At 44.2% G+C, this 21,392-nt stretch overlaps 1 protein-coding gene across 1 annotated transcript in view; it reads left to right on the plus strand.

The window, feature by feature from the left end:
* The first annotated feature begins 322 nt into the window (after window positions 1-322).
* Window positions 323-21,392, plus strand: part of B4GALT5 (beta-1,4-galactosyltransferase 5) — a 71,125-nt gene continuing 50,055 nt past the window's right edge. The window contains exon 1 of the mRNA XM_027046825.2: window positions 323-617. Within this exon, the coding sequence (XP_026902626.1) occupies window positions 503-617 (115 nt within the window). The 5' untranslated portion in view covers window positions 323-502. The remainder of the gene's footprint in view (window positions 618-21,392) is intronic.

Raw genomic sequence — 21,392 nt, forward strand, 5'->3', positions numbered from 1 at the left:
TCGCAGTAGGCGACCAGCAGCGTCAGACATTGCAGACGGCCCCTTGGCTCCCGGGCTAGGGGCGCCCTTGCGCGGAGCCCACCGGCACTTGAGCGACGCTCCCCGAAAGCCTGGGCGGTGGCCGCGCCAGGAGAGGGGCTGTCGCCATTTAGCGACGTTCCCTGCGGGCCGCCGCTCCGCCGCGGGAGCCGAACCGGGGGGTCGGGCGGCGAGGGAGCGCGCGCCGGTCTTTTGCGACGGTGCCCGGCGGCGCTGGCCCCGCCCCCGGCCCGCCTCCCGCGGCCCGCCCCGCCCCGTCTCCGCCGCTGCGCTCGCTCCGGGCCGCTCAGGCCCCCGCCCGCTCTATGTGGCCCGGCCCGCGGCGGCCGGCGGCTGGGAGCGGCGAGGCGGCGGCGGCGAGCGGCGGCCCGCGAGGCCCGGGAGGTGGTGGCCGAGGCCCAGGCGGCGGCGGCAGCCCAGGAGGCGGCGGACGGGGAGCGGCGGGAGCAGGCTCGGCTGCAGAATGCGCGTCCGCCGGGGGCTGCTGCGGCTGCCGCGCCGCTCGCTGCTCGCCGCACTCTTCTTCTTCTCGCTGTCGTCCTCCCTGCTCTACTTCGTCTATGTGGCGCCCGGCATAGGTAGGAAGGAAGCCTGGGGTCCTGGGGGGGGGGGGGGAGGCGCCGCTCCGGCCTCGGGGAGCGGGGGAAAATCTCGGGAACCCCTCGCCCCACCCTGACGGCGCGCCGACCCTTGGAAGACCCCGGCCAGAGGCCGCCCGGAGCCTGGCCGCGGAAGATTGCGGGGACCCCGGCCCGACCCTCGGGAGACCCCACGCCCGGCCTTCGGGGGACGCCAGGACGTTCCCGCCCTCTGCACCCCGACGGGCCCCGGAACCCACTGCCCCCGCCTGCCTCCCGCGCACCCCCGGCCCTCCTTACTCCATCCCCTGGCGAGCCCGACGATACCTTCGCCCCCAGCCCCCGGGCCGGGACGCCCCCTTTCCCGCCCTTGCCTCTCTCGAGCCCCCCCCTTCCCGCCGCTCGGCTCGAGAACTCCCGCTCCTCCTCCCCCGGGGTCTCCCGAGGCCCCGGTTCCCGGCATTCCGCGGACCCCGAACCCTTTCGGCCCTCCCGCCCCTCCTAGCCGAGCCTCGGTGGTGGGGTCTCGAGGCGCCCCACCTTCCCGGTTCCCATCCATCCTTCCCCTCTCTCCTCCCGGGTGAGTCCACCGTTTCCTGCTCCCCCTCCCTACCCTTTCTTCCCTCCACTTTCCTGTTATATCCACCTCCAGGTTCTCCTCCCCAGCGCACACATTCTCCTCCTCCAAGTGACCCCTTTCCTCTCCGGGTGGCACCCCCCCCCCCCCACCTTATGGCGGTCCACCCCCCCCCCCCATTCAATCTGTTAAACCCCGAGCGTCCCACGCCTCCTCCCTGTCTCCATCTCCCCACCCCCCACCCCCAAGGGCACACCCTTGTTACTCCGCCCCGTACCTCTTTTCCTTCCCCAAATTCCCCCCCCCCCTCCGGTCCTCGGCCGCAGTTTCTTCCTGAATGAAGACTTAGGCAGAGGGGCTGTCTGGACCCTTCCACCCTTTTACTTCTCTCTCGTAGCCTTGAGGGTAGAAGGTGGCCCTTCAGTATCCTGTGGTGCCTGCTCAGGGACCGAGAGGACACGTAAATTGGCCCTAGAGGAGGAGATGTGATAAGAGCCTTGGGGGAAATGGTGCCAGGTGGGAAGGAGGAGCATGGAGAAAAAATGGAATGGGTACTCATTCTTCTGGAAGGCATGTCCTTTAAAGGCAAGACAGCCCCAGGAGAAACTGAACACTGCCCAAGCATAGACTTTGTAAGACCACAGAGCAGACAGACATAAAGGACATGAAGAAAGAGATTGGAAGGAAATACAGCATGAGGGTTAAGGTCAGAGGACACCGAGGTCGGACTCGAATTCAAATCCCTGCCCTTTATGACCTTGGGCAAGTTACTGAGCCTCAGCTTTTCTCCTCTGTAAAATGGGAGTACTAAACCTAGCCTCATAGGGTTTTAAGGATGGAAGTAGATACATTCTTTTTTAAAGCACTTACCATGCACAGGGAGTTTTTGTACGTGTTTTTTTAAAAAACAGTTACATGCAACTTTGGAGAAAGAAGGGAGTAGATGGAAGGTTTAAAGAATGTATTTGACTGACAGGGTGTCACCACACGCTCCAGAGAAAACTTTAGTTCAGGGTGAAAAATGACCAGAAGATGCTGTTGGGGCTGGGGCAAGGAGAGTAGATTCTGCTATAAAAAGTCTGGGTCATTTGGATGTTAGGAAAGGGTTGATGGGTTCACTATAGGGGCATGCCCTTTAGGACTGTAGTAATGCCTAGTGCCATTCTCTGTTGACCTGTCAACACTGAACTAGCTGAATAGAGAAATTTCCAGATAGAGCAGGAGATTCTCTCCTGATTTTTTTTTTTTTTTAAGAGCGTATTTCACTTGCTGGTTAATATTGATGCTGTATACTATAAATGAAACCTGGAAAGATAGAACAGGCACCATCTGATTGTCCTACCAGTTTATGAAGTATCTTAGGGAAAAAACATCCCTCTGGGAGAGTATAGTATGTGGTCTGATGGATCAGATTAGGAGAGAGGAATTTTGGCAGAATGAGAACAGGTGAGTAATTAGTGGAATTAATTGAGAAAAGAGGTCATTAGCATATTAGTTATTAGACTTACTAACAATGGGTGTGAGATGATAGATTTAGACCTAGATGTATTCTTGCAGCCATAACCGCTTTCCGTGACAGGTTATTTCTGTTGTTTGTACATAAATCAACCATATCCAAATAGCAGAATAATCCCACTGGGATGGTGATCACCCTTGAGATTAGAAAGGTTAGAAGGCACATTCTCCAGCAGAACTCACCAACTCAGTTAGAATTCCTCAACAATAAATTTTTAGGTCAGTGGAACCCCAGTGTAAAATGATGAACATTTACCATGCTTAGATTCCTGTATCATTGAAAACTGAAAAAGATGCGGTGCACTTACATTTTCACTAGTTTTTTCTTAAATGGAAGTCTTCTAAAGGGCCGATCTTCTCAGGATTCAACTTCTGTTAGTGGAGAATGTGAACTGCACAAAAGATGTGGAATGGCTTTAGGGTTCTTGTAGGCACAGTTATATTCAGCTGTTTGGTGGGATTTTTGGTCTCGTTTTTGTTTTTGTTTTGTTTTGTTTTTTAAATCTTGGCTTTCCTGTTAATACACTTAATTTCTCAAATGGCCAGCTTTGGACAGTGGGGTGGCAAATCTTTCCAAAGGTTAAGGCAATCTAGAGAAATAGAAGGTTTTATGTGCCTTGGGTTGTCAACACCTTAATTTGAGACAGTTATTAAAATGAGCTTAGAAAATAACATTAGGTTGAACCATATGAAATTTCTGTTTTTGCAGGTCAAAAACAGTTGTATGTTGGCAGTGTGATAATAGCTTAACCTGATTCATTTCCAAATAATGACATTTCTCACTTCTGGCATAATGGAAAGTGTTAGTGACTTACATTTCCTTCCGGGTTTAATTTTTTCCAGTCCTGCTTTTGATTTGCTTTATATACCCAGTGATCACGTTTTGCTCAAAGGCCTACAGAGAAATCATCAGTTCAAAAAGTGTGTTACAACTATATTCAGAAATAAGTAGACTTGAATTGAAATTGAGGTAAGAGAAAATTAATGTTAGTTATAAATATTTTAAAGTTGTTCATATATGATAGAATCCAGCCACAATTTTAGCCTGCCCACTAACTTAGTATTTTTGAGTTCTCATGCCAGCTTTTAATATTGGTGACCTATCGTCCGAGAGCAAAGGGCAATATCCTGGACTTGAGGATCATCTGAAATAGGGGTAATGGCACCATTCGACTCGGAAAATTGGATGTGAGGACTGTTGCTTGCTAGATATGAGTACACTGTGCTTGTAATAAGTACAAAGAGTTCCCAGCTGCTTTAATACCCCTATCCCAGTCCAGTTAGTGATTTCAAAATATGGCTTCACTGCATATTACATTTTTGTTATTAATTCAAAGGTAGTGTTTTATATCAGCAGGTTGAAAGTAGAAATGAAAAGGATGGGGCAGAAAATGTGATGAAGATGGTGGGTTTGAAATGTCTGAAGCAGCAGCTGATCTGGTGATAAAAATGTGTAGGAGCCTCTCTAGCCCTGCCCCAGCCCCAGCCTGACCGATTCTTGTGTATTTAATCGCTGCTTCACCCGTCCTGGTGAAATATCCCTATTCCTTTCAGAGTTCTGAAGAAAACTTTGAACTTATTTATGATCCTTTAACTTCAAGAAAAAAAAATCTAACAGCTCAGAGTACATCTATATATTGCAGTCTGACCAGATCTTTTAGAAGATAAGAGAAGTGAACTATTTATAGATGTACATAGGAAAGGCTGATTTAAAAGCATCTTAGTAAGTTTATGGGGCTGTTAGATGGGAAGGTTGTATAGAGGTTACTGACCTTTGCAAATTGGTAAAATAGTTACTAATTTTGAGAGAGGTGCCGTGCATGGTTGGAGGTAATAATCTATGTATTGACGAAACTTTATTAATTGAAGTTCTGCCATTGAAACTAATTTTTCTTTTGTCCTTGGGTTACCGAGGAGAGGAAATGGGGAATGATTTTTCCCTTTTGGCTTGCTTAGTTTCAAGAAAAGTTTGATTTTTGGTTGGCTTTTGGAAGGCAGGAACCAGTAATGCTAATCCCACCTGATTTGACCAAATGACCTTGAGCAAGTCACTTGATTCTCTCTGATCTTATACTTGACAAAACCCCAAAGCTGTTTGAAAAACCAGAACTTCATCTTAACCAACTTTTTTTTTTTAAATTTTTTTTTTTAACGTTTATTTTTGAGACAGAGAGAGACAGAGCATGAACAGGGGAGGGTCAGAGAGAGGGGGACACAGAATCTGAAACAGGCTCCAGGCTCTGAGCTGTCAGCACAGAGCCCGATGCAGGGCTCGCACTCACGGACCGTGAGATCATAACCTGAGCCGAAGTCGCCGCTTAACTGACTGAGCCCCCCAGGCGCCCCAGTTATTCCTTAGTTTCTAATGCCAGCTAAGTAAGCGTGCTTGCCTTTGCACAGTAGGTGTATTTTTGTAGAAATATGTGAGAAAATGAAAGGAATTTAAGATCCATGGGTCAGTAATGAGTATTTCAGTATCTACCTTGTTATGTTACCAGCTGTGGGAGATATTTGAATTCTAAGCTTCTTTTTAAACATTTTTAAATACAAAAGATGTTTTATTTTAGAGAGAGTGTGCGCACGCTTGAGAAGGATAGAGGGACAGAGGGAGGGAGAGAGAGAATCCCCAGCAGCTTCCACGCTGAGTGTGGATCCACACAAGGCTTGATCCCACGACCCTGGGATCATGACCTGAGCCGAAATCAAGAGTCAGATGCTCCTCCAGCTAAGCCACCCAGGCACCCCTGAATTCCAGACCGACTGCTTCTTTCACTTTCTAGATGATTGTATAAGCCCAAGTTGAGTCATTAACTTGCCCAAAGTGAGAATTATAAGATATCCCTGAGGCACATGCAGGATGGTTGAAAAGATAAGATTAATCACAAGAAACAACTAGGGAAAAGTAGAATAAAGGCGTTCATTCCTTTATGCAACTGGTGGTTCCTTTGAGAGCCTCCTCTGGTCTGATGCTCTTTTGGGTATTGGGTAGTCTAGAAATGAATAAGGCAGAACGTTTTGCCATCTTGGCGCTTTTATTTCAGTGAGAGGTTTTTGCCCTTATGGTGCTTTTATCCTAATAAGGAGACAACCAATGTACAAGAAGATTTCAGATAGCTGTAGGAGTGACGGAGTATCTGTTGTATTTTATTTGTTTATTTTTTTAAGTTTAGCTATTTTTTTTTTAATTTTTAAAAATTTTTTTAATGTTTATTTATTTTCGAGAGAGACAGAGACAGAATGTGAGTGGGTTAGGGGCAGAGAGAGAGGGAGACACAGAATCCCAAGCAGGCTCCAGGCTCCGAGCTGTCCGCACAGAGCCCAACGTGGGGCTCGAACTCACGGACTGCGAGATCATGACCTGAGCCGAAGTTGGATGCCCAACTGACTGAGCCCCCCGGGGGGCCCGACTGGATTTTTTTAAGTGATGGGAGAGTGGTAGGAGATGAATTCAGAAATATAGGAGGGGTCAGGCTGTGTAGGACCCTGTAGCTGTGGTAAGGACTGGAGAATAGGACTGAACGTTAGCTTAGAAGTCAGCCAGACCTAGGTTTTGAATCAACACACTGAATGTGCACATTGTTTCTTCCCTCCCTCCCTCTCCTCCCCTCCTCTCCCCTCCCTCCCTCCCTCCCTCCCTCCCTCCCTTCCCTCCTTTTCCTCCTTGCTCAGAGCGGGGCTCTAACTCACAGTCCTGAGATCAAGAGTCACAAGCTCTATGCAATGAGCCAGCCAGGTCCCCCGGGCAAATTATTTTCAATTTTCTTATCTACCAAGTGGAAGATACTATCTTTCTCATGGTTGTGGTGGGAATTAAGTAGAGCATGTATGTAAAAGGGCTTAGCACAGAGCTTGACACCAAGCTCCCTAGGTTTGTAACGATTATTTGTAAGTGGGAGACGTCCTCCAGGGTCTGATGCTAGCACCACACGGAGCTGGAAGGACCGCGGCTCTAGTTGGGCATCACCAGTGACTAGACAGGAAGCGTTATTCAGTCTTCACGTCTGTAAACTGAGGGCACGGATGGTGGTACAGAGTCTAGGGATGCTGTCAGATCTGAGGTTACAGGATTCTGGGCGAGTGTGGATGGCACCCTGATGTGGAAGAAGGAATAATGGCTTGTGTTGCGTAAAGGCACCCATCTTTTAAAATTTGGGTTTCCCGCTTCTTAACCCTCGGTGAGGTGCTGAGCCGTGGCTTCTGTGGCACTGCTGGGGTGGCGAAGTGTTTGCGCAGGTTCCCCCTTTGGGGTGATGGAGAAGTTCACTGTGTGCAGTGCTGTTGTGTTCGGACAGTTTTTGCCCTAAAAAGAAGAATTTTTGCACTCAAGTCTGTATCTTTGAAATTACTATGACAAGGAAAAGAAAAAACATTTGTGTGTTGTCTTGGGCAAGGGAAAAAACTAAAACGAATTTTATGGGGAATATCTTGGGGATGTGAAAACCTCCCCGCCCCCCCCCCCCCCCCCGCTCTTTTTTTTTTTTTTTTTTGTCCTTGGGGAAATCCTTTTAAGTTTTAATCTGCTAAATCAGTCCTTTCCCTAGTATCGCACTTTTGCTTTCAAGCGTGAGATAGCCCCGGACCCATTAGCTCCTGCTCGGTCCTCCGTCCTCTAGGTAATTGGATGCTAAATGAAAATGAATATTGCATTTTGACCCAGTAAATTCTTTTTTATGTTGTGGCTTTATCCTGAAGAACATTCATACCTCCTGCCGATCCCCTGAATTCAGTGTTTTCCCAGGCACGGGAGTCACCCTGAATCATTTAAAGTGCTGTCTCCTCTCCAGTGTCCCTCCCTCCCCTCCCTTTGCTGGTTTGAGTAAGCAATTATTAGACGGTAGGCATTGTTCCTGCTCCTTCCCAGGTTACAGATACCCAGGTAGTTTGCAGCGACTAGAAGGCAACCTGGTCGTTGTTTCTGAGTTACCTTAGTTACCGTCATCAATTATGAACAGTTCTCTGAGGCGATTAGTGGCCTAATTATGGTGATGAAAATGCTGTGGAGCGTCAGGTACCAGCAGGCGTGGGTCGTAGGACAGCTCAGTGTTGTGCTTTAAAACTTAAATTAATCTAGGCTATGCTAGTGAGCACGACTGTGTATTATTTTTTATTAAAGAGCTGTAAAACATTTAAATATCATAAAGGGGAAACTGTTTTCTTCACCCTCCAGGTGGTCCCAAAACTATGATTCATAGTCATTTAAACCTTTTGCTTAGTTCTCATTGCTGAACAGCCATGCGCTTGGAAAGATGGGAAAACAAGAGTTTTTTTGTTTGTTTGTTTGTTTGTTTTTTTCCCTCATAGAACTGCTAATTATCCCATCTTGAGGAGTTCTGCTTTTAGGCACCACGCCTAAATTATACTCAGGATTGTGATGTATATATATATTTTCCGACTGGTAGCCCATTGGCTTGTGAAGGTCAGAAAATAGTATTTTCTTAAATGCTGTGCTGTGATCATGTTTGGGTTGTTAAGGAAAGGAAAGGAAAGGAAGGAAGGAAGGAAGGAAGGAAGGAAAGAAAGAAAGAAAGAAAGAAAGAAAGAAAGAAAGAAAGAAAGAAAGAAAGAAGGAAAGGTCCTTTATTCCAGTTTAGAAAGTGACAAATTGGCAACTTCAATTAAACCACGTGGGCCAAAGATGGTAACAGACTGGTTTTAGGAGTTTTGATGTACTTATTTTGAAACTGTGTATTTTAAATAAAAGCATTTAATCTTTTAACTTGTTAAGAAAAACTCACTTTATCCATATCATCATAATCTGTAGAGTCCTGATCGGGAAGTTTTCTGGATTGTGATTTTTTTGGGGGGTCTAGGATAGTGCCTAGCACGTTGTATGCACTTCAGCATTTGATGGCATGAATGAAGAAACTGTCATCCGGGTAAATCAGCCTTTCGTTGTGGGATTGCATTCACTCTGGGGGAAGGACTGCTTCTTCCGTTAATCCTGGTTTTGAAGTGGCTTTGCATTCATTTTGCCCCAAACTACTTTGTACTTGTTTTCTTTGGGGTAGAAAAATATATATCATAAAGTTTGCCTTGTATTTTAGTAATTTAAATGTGTAATTCTGTGGCTTTCATTACCTTCACAAGTTTTGCACCCATCACCGTTTCCAAAAATGTCATCACCTCAAGCAGAAACTCTGTTCCCAGTAAACAGTAATTCCTCATTCTCCTCTTTCCTCAGCCCCAGGTACCATCTAATCTCTCTGTCTCTATGAATTTGCCTTTTCTAGATGCTTCACATAAGTGGAATCCTAGAATACTGTCTTTTTGTACCTGGTTTGTTTCAGCTCATGTAGTGGTTTCAAGGCTCATCCATGTGATGGCATGATCAGAAGTTTGTTCCTTTTATGACTGAAGAATATTCCACTGTATGTATTCACCACATTTGGTTTTTTCATCTTTGACGAGCACTTGAATTATTTCCACCTTTTGGGTATGTGAATAATGCCACTGGGAACTTTAGTGTACAAATATCTGCTTGAGTCTCTGTTTTTAATTCTTTGAGGTATATGTTTAGGATTGGAATTGCTGAGCGATGTGGTCATTCTAGTTAATTTTTTGAGGAACGGCCAGACTTTTCCACGGTGGGTGCAGCATTTTACATTCCTACCAGCGGTGTATGAGGGTTCCAGTTTGCCACATCCTGGCGGCCCTTCTTATTCTCCATTTTTGGGTGGTTTTTTTTTTTTTTTTTTTTTTTGAGTATAAACGTCTTAGGTGTGAAATGATGGCTCATTGTGGTTTTGCTTTGTATTTCCTTAATGATGAATAATGAGCATCTTTTCATGGGTTTATTGGCCGTTTGTGTATCTTGTTTGGAGAAATGTCTGTTCTGGTCCTTTGCCCATTTTTTAATTGGATTGTCTGTTGAGTTGTGAGAAGCTCTCTCTATTTTCTGAATATTAAGCTGTTATCAGATCTGTGGTTTGCAAATATCTTCTCCCATTCTGTGGGCTGCTTTTCACTCTTGATAGCAACCTTTGGTGTGCAAAAGTTTTTAATTTTAATGAGGTTCAATTTGTCTCTTTTTTTTCTTTTGTTTGCACTTTAAAAAAATGTACTGCTAACTTTTGCTCTCTTCAGCGTGCCCATTCCTTTTTCTGCCTGTGAAGGTCTGATAGGCGTTTGTAATGCTTAAGTTACCAGAAGGCATTTCGTGCATTTCCTGCACAAGCTACTACTGGTCTGGTTACTGAGAAAGGAGGAGTCACAGGTTTTTGGTTTATTTTGCTCTTAACCTCTTTAAATGTGATGCTGCTTGCTTGATTTCTGACTCTGTCTTTAAAATAGTTACTCTTTTTGCTAAACTTGACACACTGTGCGGATTGTGTTAAGTATTTCAAGTGTTAGAAGAGTCCTGTGACTTTTTCTGATGGAAGGGGGACTATCCACGTCTTATTTGATGTTTTTTGTTTATTGGTTATTTTGTCCAGCGGGACTGAAGTATAACTTAAATGTTTTCTGCTTCGAGTCGCCGTTCTTTGAAAGTCCGTGTAAAGGCCAGATGTTGACATTACCACATTTTTGGTGGTGGGGACAATACAGTTTACTGATTGAACATCTGCTACAGAAGAGAAATTTGGAAAATATTATAGATTGGTGAACATAGTTAATGAAACACTGGGCTCATTGTTTTCCATACAGAAATGAAAGGGGCTGATGACTTCTAAGATAGGGAAAAGTAAATTTTACTTGGCATTTGGTTGACCCCAAATCTCCGTTAACCAGCGCCTTATACATTTTGTTATTATTTTTTTTAATGCTTATTTATTTTTGAGAGAGATTGAGAGAGCAGAGTGCGGGAGAGAGGGAGACACAGAATCCAAAGCAGGATCCAGGCTCTGAGCTGTCAGCACGGAGCCTGATGCGGGGCTCAAACCCACCAACCGGGAAATCATGACCTGAGCCAAAGTCAACCGACTGAGCCACCACCCAGAGGCCCCTACATTTGGTTATTTAATAATAGGTGCTGGTGGTTAGAATGAAGACAATGGAGGCGTGGTTTTGAGTTTGGTATGAAATGTGGGGTCTTTTTGTTTGTTTTTGTTTTGTCTTCTGATTCGTTGAAAATTGGTAATTCCTTATTCACCAGAGCGTTCTGTTTCCCCATGCCTCCCGGTCAACGGCACAGGCCAGGCTGGCAGGTGGAGGTGAGGCACACGCTGCCAGGATGGTCCCTGCATGATGAGGAGGGGTGTGGTGTGAACACAGGATTTTTTATTTTTCATCCTGTTTCCTTCGTAACATTATCAGAATATGAACAGAGTCTAAAGAATGAGCAAAAAGGAAAACCTAATATGTAAAACCTGCTGAACTCCTGCACCTCTGACAAGGTGAAATTTGGCAATTTTATTGTTTTGTGCCCGGCTGCAGATGTATTTATCTAAACATGAGTGATAATGGTGGTGATTAAAGACAGGTGGGTCCTTAGAAAATTTTTTTTCTGTAATGAAAGAAAAAGTACATAAACTTGGCTTTTCATTTGCCTACTTTGGCTACTAGAGCTATAACTTCATTAATTTAATCTCCGTGTTGCACCCTTGCAGTGTGCTGGGCTTTGGGGTTCGGTAATGAATGAGGCAGGCACCATAGCTCTGTTACTTTTTTAAGTATTCGGCTAGGGACTACAGCTCCCCTGTAGTAAAAATTTTCAGTTTTGAGTGATTTGATACTCCTGGATGGATGTGTTTAATTGAAGATCAGTTTCAACTGCTGTTCAGTTGGTGTTAACATTCCTTAATTGCCAGAAATAATAGTGCATATAATTTAAGACATTTAAGACCGTGGTATTTAAGGCAGCAGAAAAGTTAAATTCTTGAAAACACATTTGATTTCCTACCCCACTGGGCTCATTGGTTGTGCCTGGTTTTGGTTGGTGGTCACATTTACAGGGAATGTGGCTGCTGTGTGTCTCCTGAATGGAGTCATGGTGATGGTGGTAAGCAATGACTTGATGTGTCTTAATAAGAACAGTGCTCTCTGGACCAGTGGAGGAGGGACGCATTTACATGCCGAGGCCTCTTCTCTTCCACCTGGAAGAGTGTCGGTTTCAGAATACAAGTCTGGCACCGAGTAGGTGCTCAGGAGGCATTTGTCCGACATGATGAATTTGTCTCCTACCCTTCGGTGACTTTGATTACTCTTGGAATAAAGTTGAGACTCCCTATCGTAACTTGTAAGGCCCTCTGTCTTACCTGATTCTACCTCCCTCTCCAGCCTCATTTATGCCACTCTTCTTCTGTCCCTCCAGCATAGACTAGACTCTTTCCTTTTCCTTTTCACTGGCTGACTTCTGTGCTCCTGCCCATCTTCAGACCTTTCTCTCATTCAGAGTTAAATGGATGGGACTTACCTTTCTTGTTCATTGTTGTATTCCTGCCTACAACACTGTCTTGTCACACAGAAGGTGTGCAGTCAATATGTATTTATGTTTTTTTAATGTTTATTTTTTTGAGAGAGACAGAGAGAGACAGAGAGAGAGATAGAGGGAGAATGAGCAGGGGAGGAACAGAGAGAGAGGGAAACACAGAATCCGAAGTAGGCTCTGTGCTGACAGCTTAGAGCCTGACATGGAGCTCGAACTCACGAACTGCGAGATCATGACCTGAGCTGAAGTCGGAGGCTTCACCCAGCCACCCAGGCACCCCACTATTTATTTGTTAAGTTAGGGAAGTAAAGGAGAGGTGGACAGATCTGAGGTGCTGAAAAGTACAACTAGCTAGTTCCCTGCTCATATGGGAATGTTAAAGGTTGCCGTGCTAACCAAGAAAACTTCAGGGTGAGGAACTAAAAGAATCAAATAAAAACATGATGGATTTGTTAAAATGTTCATTATAATTGAACTATGACACAGAGCACGGTTTTATATTAATTATGCCCAGAAAAGTTAGATGTTTGGTTTTATGTGGGCCTGGTGTGTGGGCAGCTCACAAGTGGTAGTTTTAGGTTTTGCCCATTTTGTATTCAATAAGGATTTTAACCCTTGTAAGCATTTTGTGTCTTACCTAGTCTGTGTGTGATAATGCTTTGAAATTGGAAGTCGCAGATGAATTTATTAATGGTTTGTCTTGTGCGTAAACTTGACATGTCGATGAAAAACAGTCCTGATTGATTTAGGATGGGGCAGCTACGATGATTCTCATATATTGCTAGGAACATTGTTTCTAATTTTTTTTTAAGTTTATTCATTTTGAGAGAGTGCAAGAACAAGAGTGGGGGAGGGGCAGAGAGAGGGAGGGAGAGAGAGAGAGATGAAGAGAGAGAGAGAGGGAGAGAGAGAATTCCATTTAGGCTCTGTGCTGTCAGCGCAGAGCCTGATGTAAGGCTTGATGTCATGTACCGTGAGATTGTGACTTGAGCCGAAATCAAGAGTTGGATGCTCAACTGACAGAACCACCCAGGCGCCCCATTTCTAATTTTTTAATTAGAAAAGTATCTAGGTTAATGACTTTGGTGTTTTTAAACTTACAAAAGTTATGCCTTTATGTCTTGGCTCTGCTTGCCAGTCTTTCATTTTGAGAGGTAGTTTTTGCGTAGGAAATGAGAAACTGTTTTGTATTTTACTTGATCCAAGGAGAGATGAGGACGAAGTGTCTTCTGAGACTGGACCATACGGATGGCATGAAGCACAAGTCTGTGATTGAGAAGTAGCTAGTCTCTTGTGCTCTGTGCATGGAAAGCGGGAATAACCTTGCCTCTGTTGCTAAGGTTATGCTTTCGATAAAAACTTGAGCTGATTGTGCTAGGCTGGCACCCATCATTTGCTTTGTCTGGAAGGGGCAACTGGAATCCTTCATTCTTTTTTTCTTTTTTAAAAAAATTTTTCTTTAATGTTTATTTATTTTTGAAGGAAAGAGACAGAGCGTGAGCAGGGGAGGAGCAGAGAGAGAGGGAGACACAGAATCTGAAACAGGCTCCAGGCTTGGAGCTGTCAGCACAGAGCCTGATGCAGGGCTCGAACTCATGGACTGTGAGATCATGACCTGAGCCGAAGTCGGATGCCCAAGTGACTGAGCCACCCAGGCGCCCCTGGAATCCTTCATTCTTCTGTGTGTGTGTGTGTGTGTGTGTGTGTGTGTGTGTGTGTGTGTGTGTGTGTGTCAGAGAGAGAGAGAGAGAGAGAGAGAGAGAGAGAGAGAGAGAATGTATGTGGCACAGGGCAAGTGAGATGTTTTGTTTTGGTGTTGGCCTGATTTTCTTTTTTATTGTTGACTTGGCTTATCTTCATTCTGGTTTTAAGTATTGAGAAATCTTAAGATTTGTGTGGGTTAGAAGATTGGCATTTATTCAAACTTCATTTGGCAGTTAACTGTAGGTAAGAAGCTACTTTTTTGGTTGCTTTATGTTTGAGATAGTTTTTTCCCCTTAATTATTTGATTGCAGAAAATTTCAAACCTATACAAAAGCAGTGTGAATAGTATACTGGACCGCCATGAACAAAGGTAATTTTTTGATGTGACCTTTGTATTTCTGAAAACTATAAAGGTAAAAGGGCCCAAAGACTCCAAAAAACAAAAACAAACAACCAAAACAAAACATAAGGACAGGCTGATTTTTAAAGCTTTTGGATAATTCGATTTCATTTTTGTTTAGATGTCTTGCTGATCCAGGTGCCCAAATGAGTGTTTCTTAATATGTAAAAACGGGAGATGAGCGGTACATAAATGCAGGATTATTGTGACGATAAAGGAGGGATATCATCACATGTTTGCAAGTCTTGGTACCAGTTAGGTGTTCAACAAATCACTGTTCCCACCTCTTCCCCAGCCCCTTGATCACAGTGCTCTATTGGAGTAGAGAGGGGAAGGGAAAGTGGGGAACTTCCTGCTAGGGTTACCAATTCCCGTGAAGGGGTACGTAGTAGACCAGGGCTGAAGCAGTTGGTTGCAGCAAAGTTTCCGGAGGGTCTCATTTTTTCTGTTACCCAGTTCTTATTTGAACCCTCAGAATTTAAAGCTAGAAGGACAAGGGTCACTACGTTTGCAAAGGATAAATCTTTTCATCCTGTGATGTTGTCTGGAAGGTTCTGCTGAGCTTGAGAAGCAGGTGCTATGGCTGAGGATGATGAAGGCCCCTAGGGTCCCCTGGGAGCACACCATTAACTGCTAGCCTGTCTTCCACCTGTGTTCTCTTGGTTCGGTGGCCTTATTTTCTGAGGCTGTGTTGCTGATTTCTGTAGCTATTTATGTCAGCTTTGACCAAGGCGAAGTACCAAGCTTACAAGGGAAAGTGGGAAAAATACCTCTTTTAGGACTAGTTTTGGCATAGGTTTTGTGGTTTGCGTTCAGTAACATTCCCCAGTATCCACAAATTAAACATCACTGCCACCAATTTAATTTTAATATTATTTTATTAATTTAATTGTTCTATAAATAAAATAGTAAAACAGTGTGCATAGATGGAAGCTACAGTTTGGGGTTGTTTTGTATGTGTGAAAAACAGACTCTCTTCATTGTGATATCTGAATAAACGTACCAGTAGATTATTTATGTAAGTTTGTGTCACCGGAAACATTCCAGAATGAATCATATTTAATTAGGGTCTCACAAATGTTACCACCCTTGTGCTGTTGAACAACACTTTTAAACTATTAAACCCACTTGAACAATGCAGGAAGGAAATTACAATAATTTATTCATAATCTTTTCCTCACAAATGTTTTCATCTCTTGGTTTTCTTTCTCATCTTTATACACACAGATATTTGAAAATTTTGCACCTTAGGAGTTGTTAGTCTGAGAGAATTGATTGTAGAGAAGGGTAGCAATTCAGTAAATGCTATTTTGTGCTGGATTACCCTTCTGCAGTTTCTTTGCTGGAACATCTTTTCCTGGTTAGTTCTGTCTCTCCCTCACTCTAACTAAATGTAACGTCTCGCTATAAGATTGTTTCTGGGGGTGCCTGGGTGGCTCAGTCGGTTGAGCATCGGTTAAGCGCCCGACTTTGTTCGGCTCAGGTCATGATCTCACAGTCATGAGTTCAAGCCCCACATCAGGCTCTGTGCTGACAGCTCCGAGCCTGGAGCCTGCTTGGGATTCTGTTTCTGCCCCTCCCCCACTCGTGCTCTCTCTTTCTCTCTCAAAAATAAACAAACATTAAAAAAAAAAAAGATCTTTTTCTGGCAAGGAGTTCTTAAAAGGAGAGCTATAAAGAAAATATACTCGCTGTGTTTACTGATATACGGAAAACCAGATAGGAAATTGTAGCCCCTTTGGTGTCAGGTTGATTTAATCTCATTCCTAAATATTACGAATAAAAATTAAGCGGAAGAATTTTATATTTCATTAACTCATATACCAGTGTGGCTAATTTAATGCGAAAGTGTAGCATTCAATCTGGCTCCTACTTTGATGGGATTCTACAAAGCAGAAAGAAAGGCTTTCTCAGAAAGCTGTTGTACTTAGTGATTATTTTTCTCCGGCCTGGTATTGTTTTCTCCAGCTTGTCAGGAGTAACTAAACTTGAAATGATCGAGAAGGCACTCAAAGGTAGGTCAGAGCGGCTTAAAACGAAGGGGGTAGGGTGGGTTGCTGCGATCACATTAAACATTCACATACTTTACTGCCGTTATTTCCTTTGTTTTTTCAAATGTAGTTTTGTGACACAGCGTGCCCTCTAAATCTGTAGTTAAAGGAATTAGGTATGTAGTTAAAGTTAACTTGTGTGGCCTTCTCTAGGCTGACCGGGCTTCCCTAGCCTGTTGGAAGATCCCATGTGGAACCATTAGACAGCATGAAAACCCAGGATATTCCTTTGCTTCCGAGTTGTTGGAAATTTAGGTTGCAACTAAACGGCATGTTTTCTTTTTCCATCCTCTTTGTTTCTTTTTAACGTCAATAGGTACAGAATAGGGATACCATTGATGTCATGCAATTTATTCTTCTTTGTTAAGGTGGTTATATTAAATACAGTTAGTTCTGCTATAACATGACTTAAGCGTTCCTAAAAAACACAATGCTACACAAAATTGTTGAATAAAAGCCATAGAACTTATGGGGAAAAAAATGAAGTTAGGTACACAACAATCAAAAACTGTTGGGGGCGCCTGGGTGGCTCATTCAGTTAAGCGTCTGACTTCGGCTTGGGTCATGATCTCACGGTTTGTGGGTTCGAACCCCGCGTCGTGCTCTGTGCTGACAGCTCAGAGCCTGGGAGCCTGCTTGGGATTCTGTCTCCTTCTCTCTCTGCCCCTTCCCCACTTGCGGTGTGTCTGTCTCTCTCTCAAAAATAAATAAGCATTAAAAAAAAATTGACATTGATACTTCATGGCCATCTAATCCCTCAGTTCCCATCAGAGTGTTGCCAGTTGCCCCAATAATGTCTTTTATATAAAAATAATTAACAGTTCAGTTCATGGGGTGCCTGGGTGGCTCAGTCGATTACGTGTTCGACTTCGGCTCAGGCCATGATCTCTGGGTTTGTGGGTTCGAGCCCCGCGTCGGGCTCTGTGCTGGCAGCTCGGAGCCTGGAGCCTGCTTCGGATTCCGTGTCTCCTTCTCTCTCTACCCCTCCCCTGCTCACACTCTGTCCTCTCTCTCTCTTTCTCTCTCTCTCAAAAATAAATAAACATAAAAAATTAAAAAAATAGTTCAGCTCAGAATCACTGCTTTTACTTTCTGGCATGACAACATGTTCTAGGCACATTTGTGCCTTCCTTATCCCAGATCTGGAATCAGCTCTTTCCCCAAAGAATCCTGATTCTTTTTGGTGGAGGATGGATATGTAGAAGCGAAGATCCAGGTCCTTTGTGCCCTCACTGCTATTGGAGTGTCCAGGCTTCTTGCCTCAGTGCATAAATCGATGGGATATATGTATGTGGATACATACCCACATTGACATCTGTATTTCTACATGCATGTAAATGGAAAGTTGTGACTTCACATCACTACCTGCCATTTAAAGCTAACACCTCAGGGTTCATTCTAGTTTTCTCCCTCTCCATATTTGTAATTCCTTCCTTTGGCAGTGAGAATCCCAGCTCCCGTTTTTCTTAATATATTTACTTAATTGATCAATTCTTTGTATGTACCTTGCTGCTTTATCCCCAGTCCCTGTTTGGACATCCTTCTTACCCCAAACAGTTCAGTTCTCTTTGCTGGGCTTTCCTCCTCCGTCCTTATCCCACTTAAGCTCTCATGCTCTGGACCAGCCTCTCTGCCAGCATGGATGCCCTCTTTGTCCCACGTGGGTTCTGACACCGTGGACTAGACTGCTTGCTCCTCCCTGGGCAGACACTCCTCTCAGCCCTGCTTGGGCTGTGGCACCCCAACTCTGGCATCCCCCTCTTTCTGCTGAGTGCCCTCTTCACCCTTCCTGGTTCTGACACTGCATTCAGGACAGCCCTCGTCCCGCAGTGCTCAGGCCTCCATCTGTGGCCCGTTGTGTTCCCCTCACCCCCAGACACCTCAGCACAGACCCCTCCCTAGCTCAGACCCACCTAACGGCTTTAGGACTGAAGTGTTTTGGAAGAAAAGGATTGAATTGTTTCAGAAGGGGTCTATATAAAACTTTTTGCTAAGTAAATTCACATTTTGGGGGGAAAATTGTTCACCCAGGGCCATGTCACCTAGATTATATTCTGTGTCTCTCGGTGCACAGGATCATTCTTGATTTCTTCCTACGGGCTGCCCGTTTTTAACTAACCAGAGGGTGAAGTCTGTAGCCCACGTAATTCTGATGAGTCTTTTTTTTTTTTTTTCCTCCCCTCTTCAGACTTCCCCGTGATATAGATGGGGACTGTGGTGTTTGAGAAAGCCTGCTTTTGCAGAAGTGACGGTCTTGTTGCGTAGTTCGCATTTCTGTGTCTCCCCTTCTAGCTCAGTGGCCCATCCTCCCCTCTCCCACCATGACAGTGGCAGCAGGTGCTGTCCCCTTTGGCTGAGCCCTCTCTGTAGGTGTTTTGCATGTGTTACCCTATTAAAACACCCTACCTCTGTGAGATGTACGGGTTTTACAGGTGAGGAAACCAAGGCTGGGAGGGGTTAAATAATTTGTTCAAGGTCACATAACTTGTAAGAGGTTAGCGGTATAATTTGAATCCAAGCCTGCTTTCTTCCTAGAGCCTGTCCTCGTGACCGTGTGATGCTGCCTCTGTAGGATTAGGATAAATTTGAGGAGGCTGAATTTTTCAATCCCTGTTTTTGATTCCTTTTGAGTGAGGAAGAGGAAGCATAAGCTCTTGAGAGTTATAGTTGGAAGAAGAAAAATAGACGCCATTAGCTGCCTGGAAACAGTGCCACTTAAACGCTGGCGTTCCTGGAATGGGCCGAAGAGAGTGGTAGGTGTGAACCCCGGATAAGCCTGCTTCTTCTCTGATCTGGCCACAGCTCCGTGCTCTTCGCGCAGAGGGGCACTTCGAAGAATGAGGATCGCAGCTTTTCTAACTTCTCTTTGGAAACGAATGTGAATATTAAGGTCCTTTACAAAGACCTGATGCTTTTAAGGAAGAGCAGCTTAGAGGTTACTCAGTTTATCAGCCCATCTCAGTCTTGTTATTATCCTGTGAGTGGAGTGATGTGGCTCATCGTTAATAACAGTTGAAAGTGGGTGTCTGTCATGTGGCTTTGAATTATTTTCTAGGTGCAGGGATGAATTGTTTTGTGCCTTTGTCCCCCATCGTGACAGCTCTCCCTTGTGACTGGTGTCAGGCCTTTGTGAGGTAGCTGTTTGGGGACCGGGAGCTTCCCCCAGGCTACTCCTTACGCACAGAGTTGTTCTTTATGAAAAGCTGCAGGCCTGCCCTGGAGTCGAATTGGCACCGTAACCTCATTTGCACTGCTCTCTAACCGTGGAGCTGAGCTAATCGTATCTGAGAATAAACATACTGTCAGCCAGGCTTCTTGAAAGTGGTGAGGAAAAGTAAGCTTGTTTTTTAATGACGTGTAACCATGAGAATAGTAAGGATATTTATACTCACTTCCTAGACTCCTTGAAACAGAGATGTAGAAAGCTAGCTAGCTAGCTTTCTCTCTCTCTCTACTCTCCTTATGTATCTGTTTGTCGGTCTCCCAATCATCTGGCTTGCAGACCTTCAGAGACACCCAAGTTACCCACGTACTGTGTCTGCTTTGTTCAGGATGGAGGGAATTTGCCTGCACGTAGGAGATAAAAACTGCGTGGAGCTCCAGAGCCACACCTTCTGAGCTCATGTCCCAACTCTGCAATTTGCTGGAGTTGTGACTTGGGGCAAATTCCCGAACTATTCACTATTCTGTTCGTGTGTGCATCAGCATTCTCACGGGATGGTAATAGTTCCTACCTCATAGTGAAGTCCTTAGCAAGGTTCCTGCCAGTGGTGTACCCAGTGAATGTTGGCTACAACTGTGATTGGTAGTCTGCATTTTGGGAGATTCTGATCTTAGATGTGTTTTTCGGACCAGGCTACATATACAGAACATAACAGGATGGAAGAATTACAACATAAAAGAGTGGGAGAGGATATTCAAGATTACAGGAATGACCCCTGTATGTTACAGGTGGGGAAATGGAATTTTAGAGATGGTGAAGGATTTATGCAGTCTCCCAGGCAATACCAAGACTAGAAGTCATTTCTTGTCCAGTTATTGAACCAAGGATTTTCATAAAGGTGGCATTGGATGATGATGATATGACAATAGCAGGATTTTTTTTTTTTTTTTTTTTTGGTGGGGGCGAGGCTGAGAGAGGCTTGTGTATAAATAGAAAAAGCACACTCAACACACCTATTGTTTTTATAGTGCAGACTACAGTGAATAAGTTTAAAAAAAAAAAAAACTTGGCAGATGGGAATACACCGAAGATAGTGAGAAAGCATGATTGTAGGGGCATAGGTTTAAAACAGTTCAAGTACCATGTGCCGTCCTTACGGACATGGGGTATGTGGGATGTCAGGGTGTTTTGCTGTTATGAAAACCAGTTATGTGCATCTTTGGGGGGAGCGGCAGAGATAAAACAGGTACAAAGGGCATTGTAGCTCCATAATCAGAATAGGATGGGGATCGTTACAGGTTAGTTACTGCTAGGGTTTTGGGGTTTTTCCCCAGTAGTTCTTATTTACTTTGGATTTTAAAAGTAATGCACTGAAAGTATAAAATTTGGAAAATACAGCCAAGCATAAAGACAAGAAAGACAGCACAAAATCTCATAACCCAAAGTTAATTTACTATTCACATTTTGGGGCTTGTCTTATCTCTCTCTTTTTTTTTTTTTTTTTTTTTTTTTGGTATGTGTGTAATTGTTCAGAAACATAATTGAGCTCATATTGTATGTATGATTTTATATATTAACTTAAAATGTTAAAGTATAATTTGGAGGCAGAGTGTCAGGTTTTCAGTCCCGTATGAAAATGTGGACTTTGTCATATGCCATGGAAGGACATTTTTGGTATGTTTTTATATAGTAGTAATGTCTGAAGCTACACCTTGGTTTTATCAGAATGGCTCATATTTCCTCATCTGTAAATAGTCTCAGAAGTTGAAATAATAAATTAATCCTCAAAGAAGTTTTGCCTGACTCAGCAAGCCCTGTTTTGATCAGTTATAGCTCTTACCTGCTGTTAAATAATATTCTAGGACCAGAGCACAAGCAGTCTGCAAATGTATGTTAAATTAACTGGTTGCTGGATAAGGCCAGGTAACTATAGTTCACAGCAGAGAGAACAATCCATTCTTGCCAAGCAAGATTTGTTTTGGTCATATGCAGAGAGGA

Source organism: Acinonyx jubatus, chromosome A3 (genome assembly GCF_027475565.1).
Source record: "Acinonyx jubatus isolate Ajub_Pintada_27869175 chromosome A3, VMU_Ajub_asm_v1.0, whole genome shotgun sequence".
Classification (NCBI taxonomy): domain Eukaryota; kingdom Metazoa; phylum Chordata; class Mammalia; order Carnivora; family Felidae; genus Acinonyx; species Acinonyx jubatus.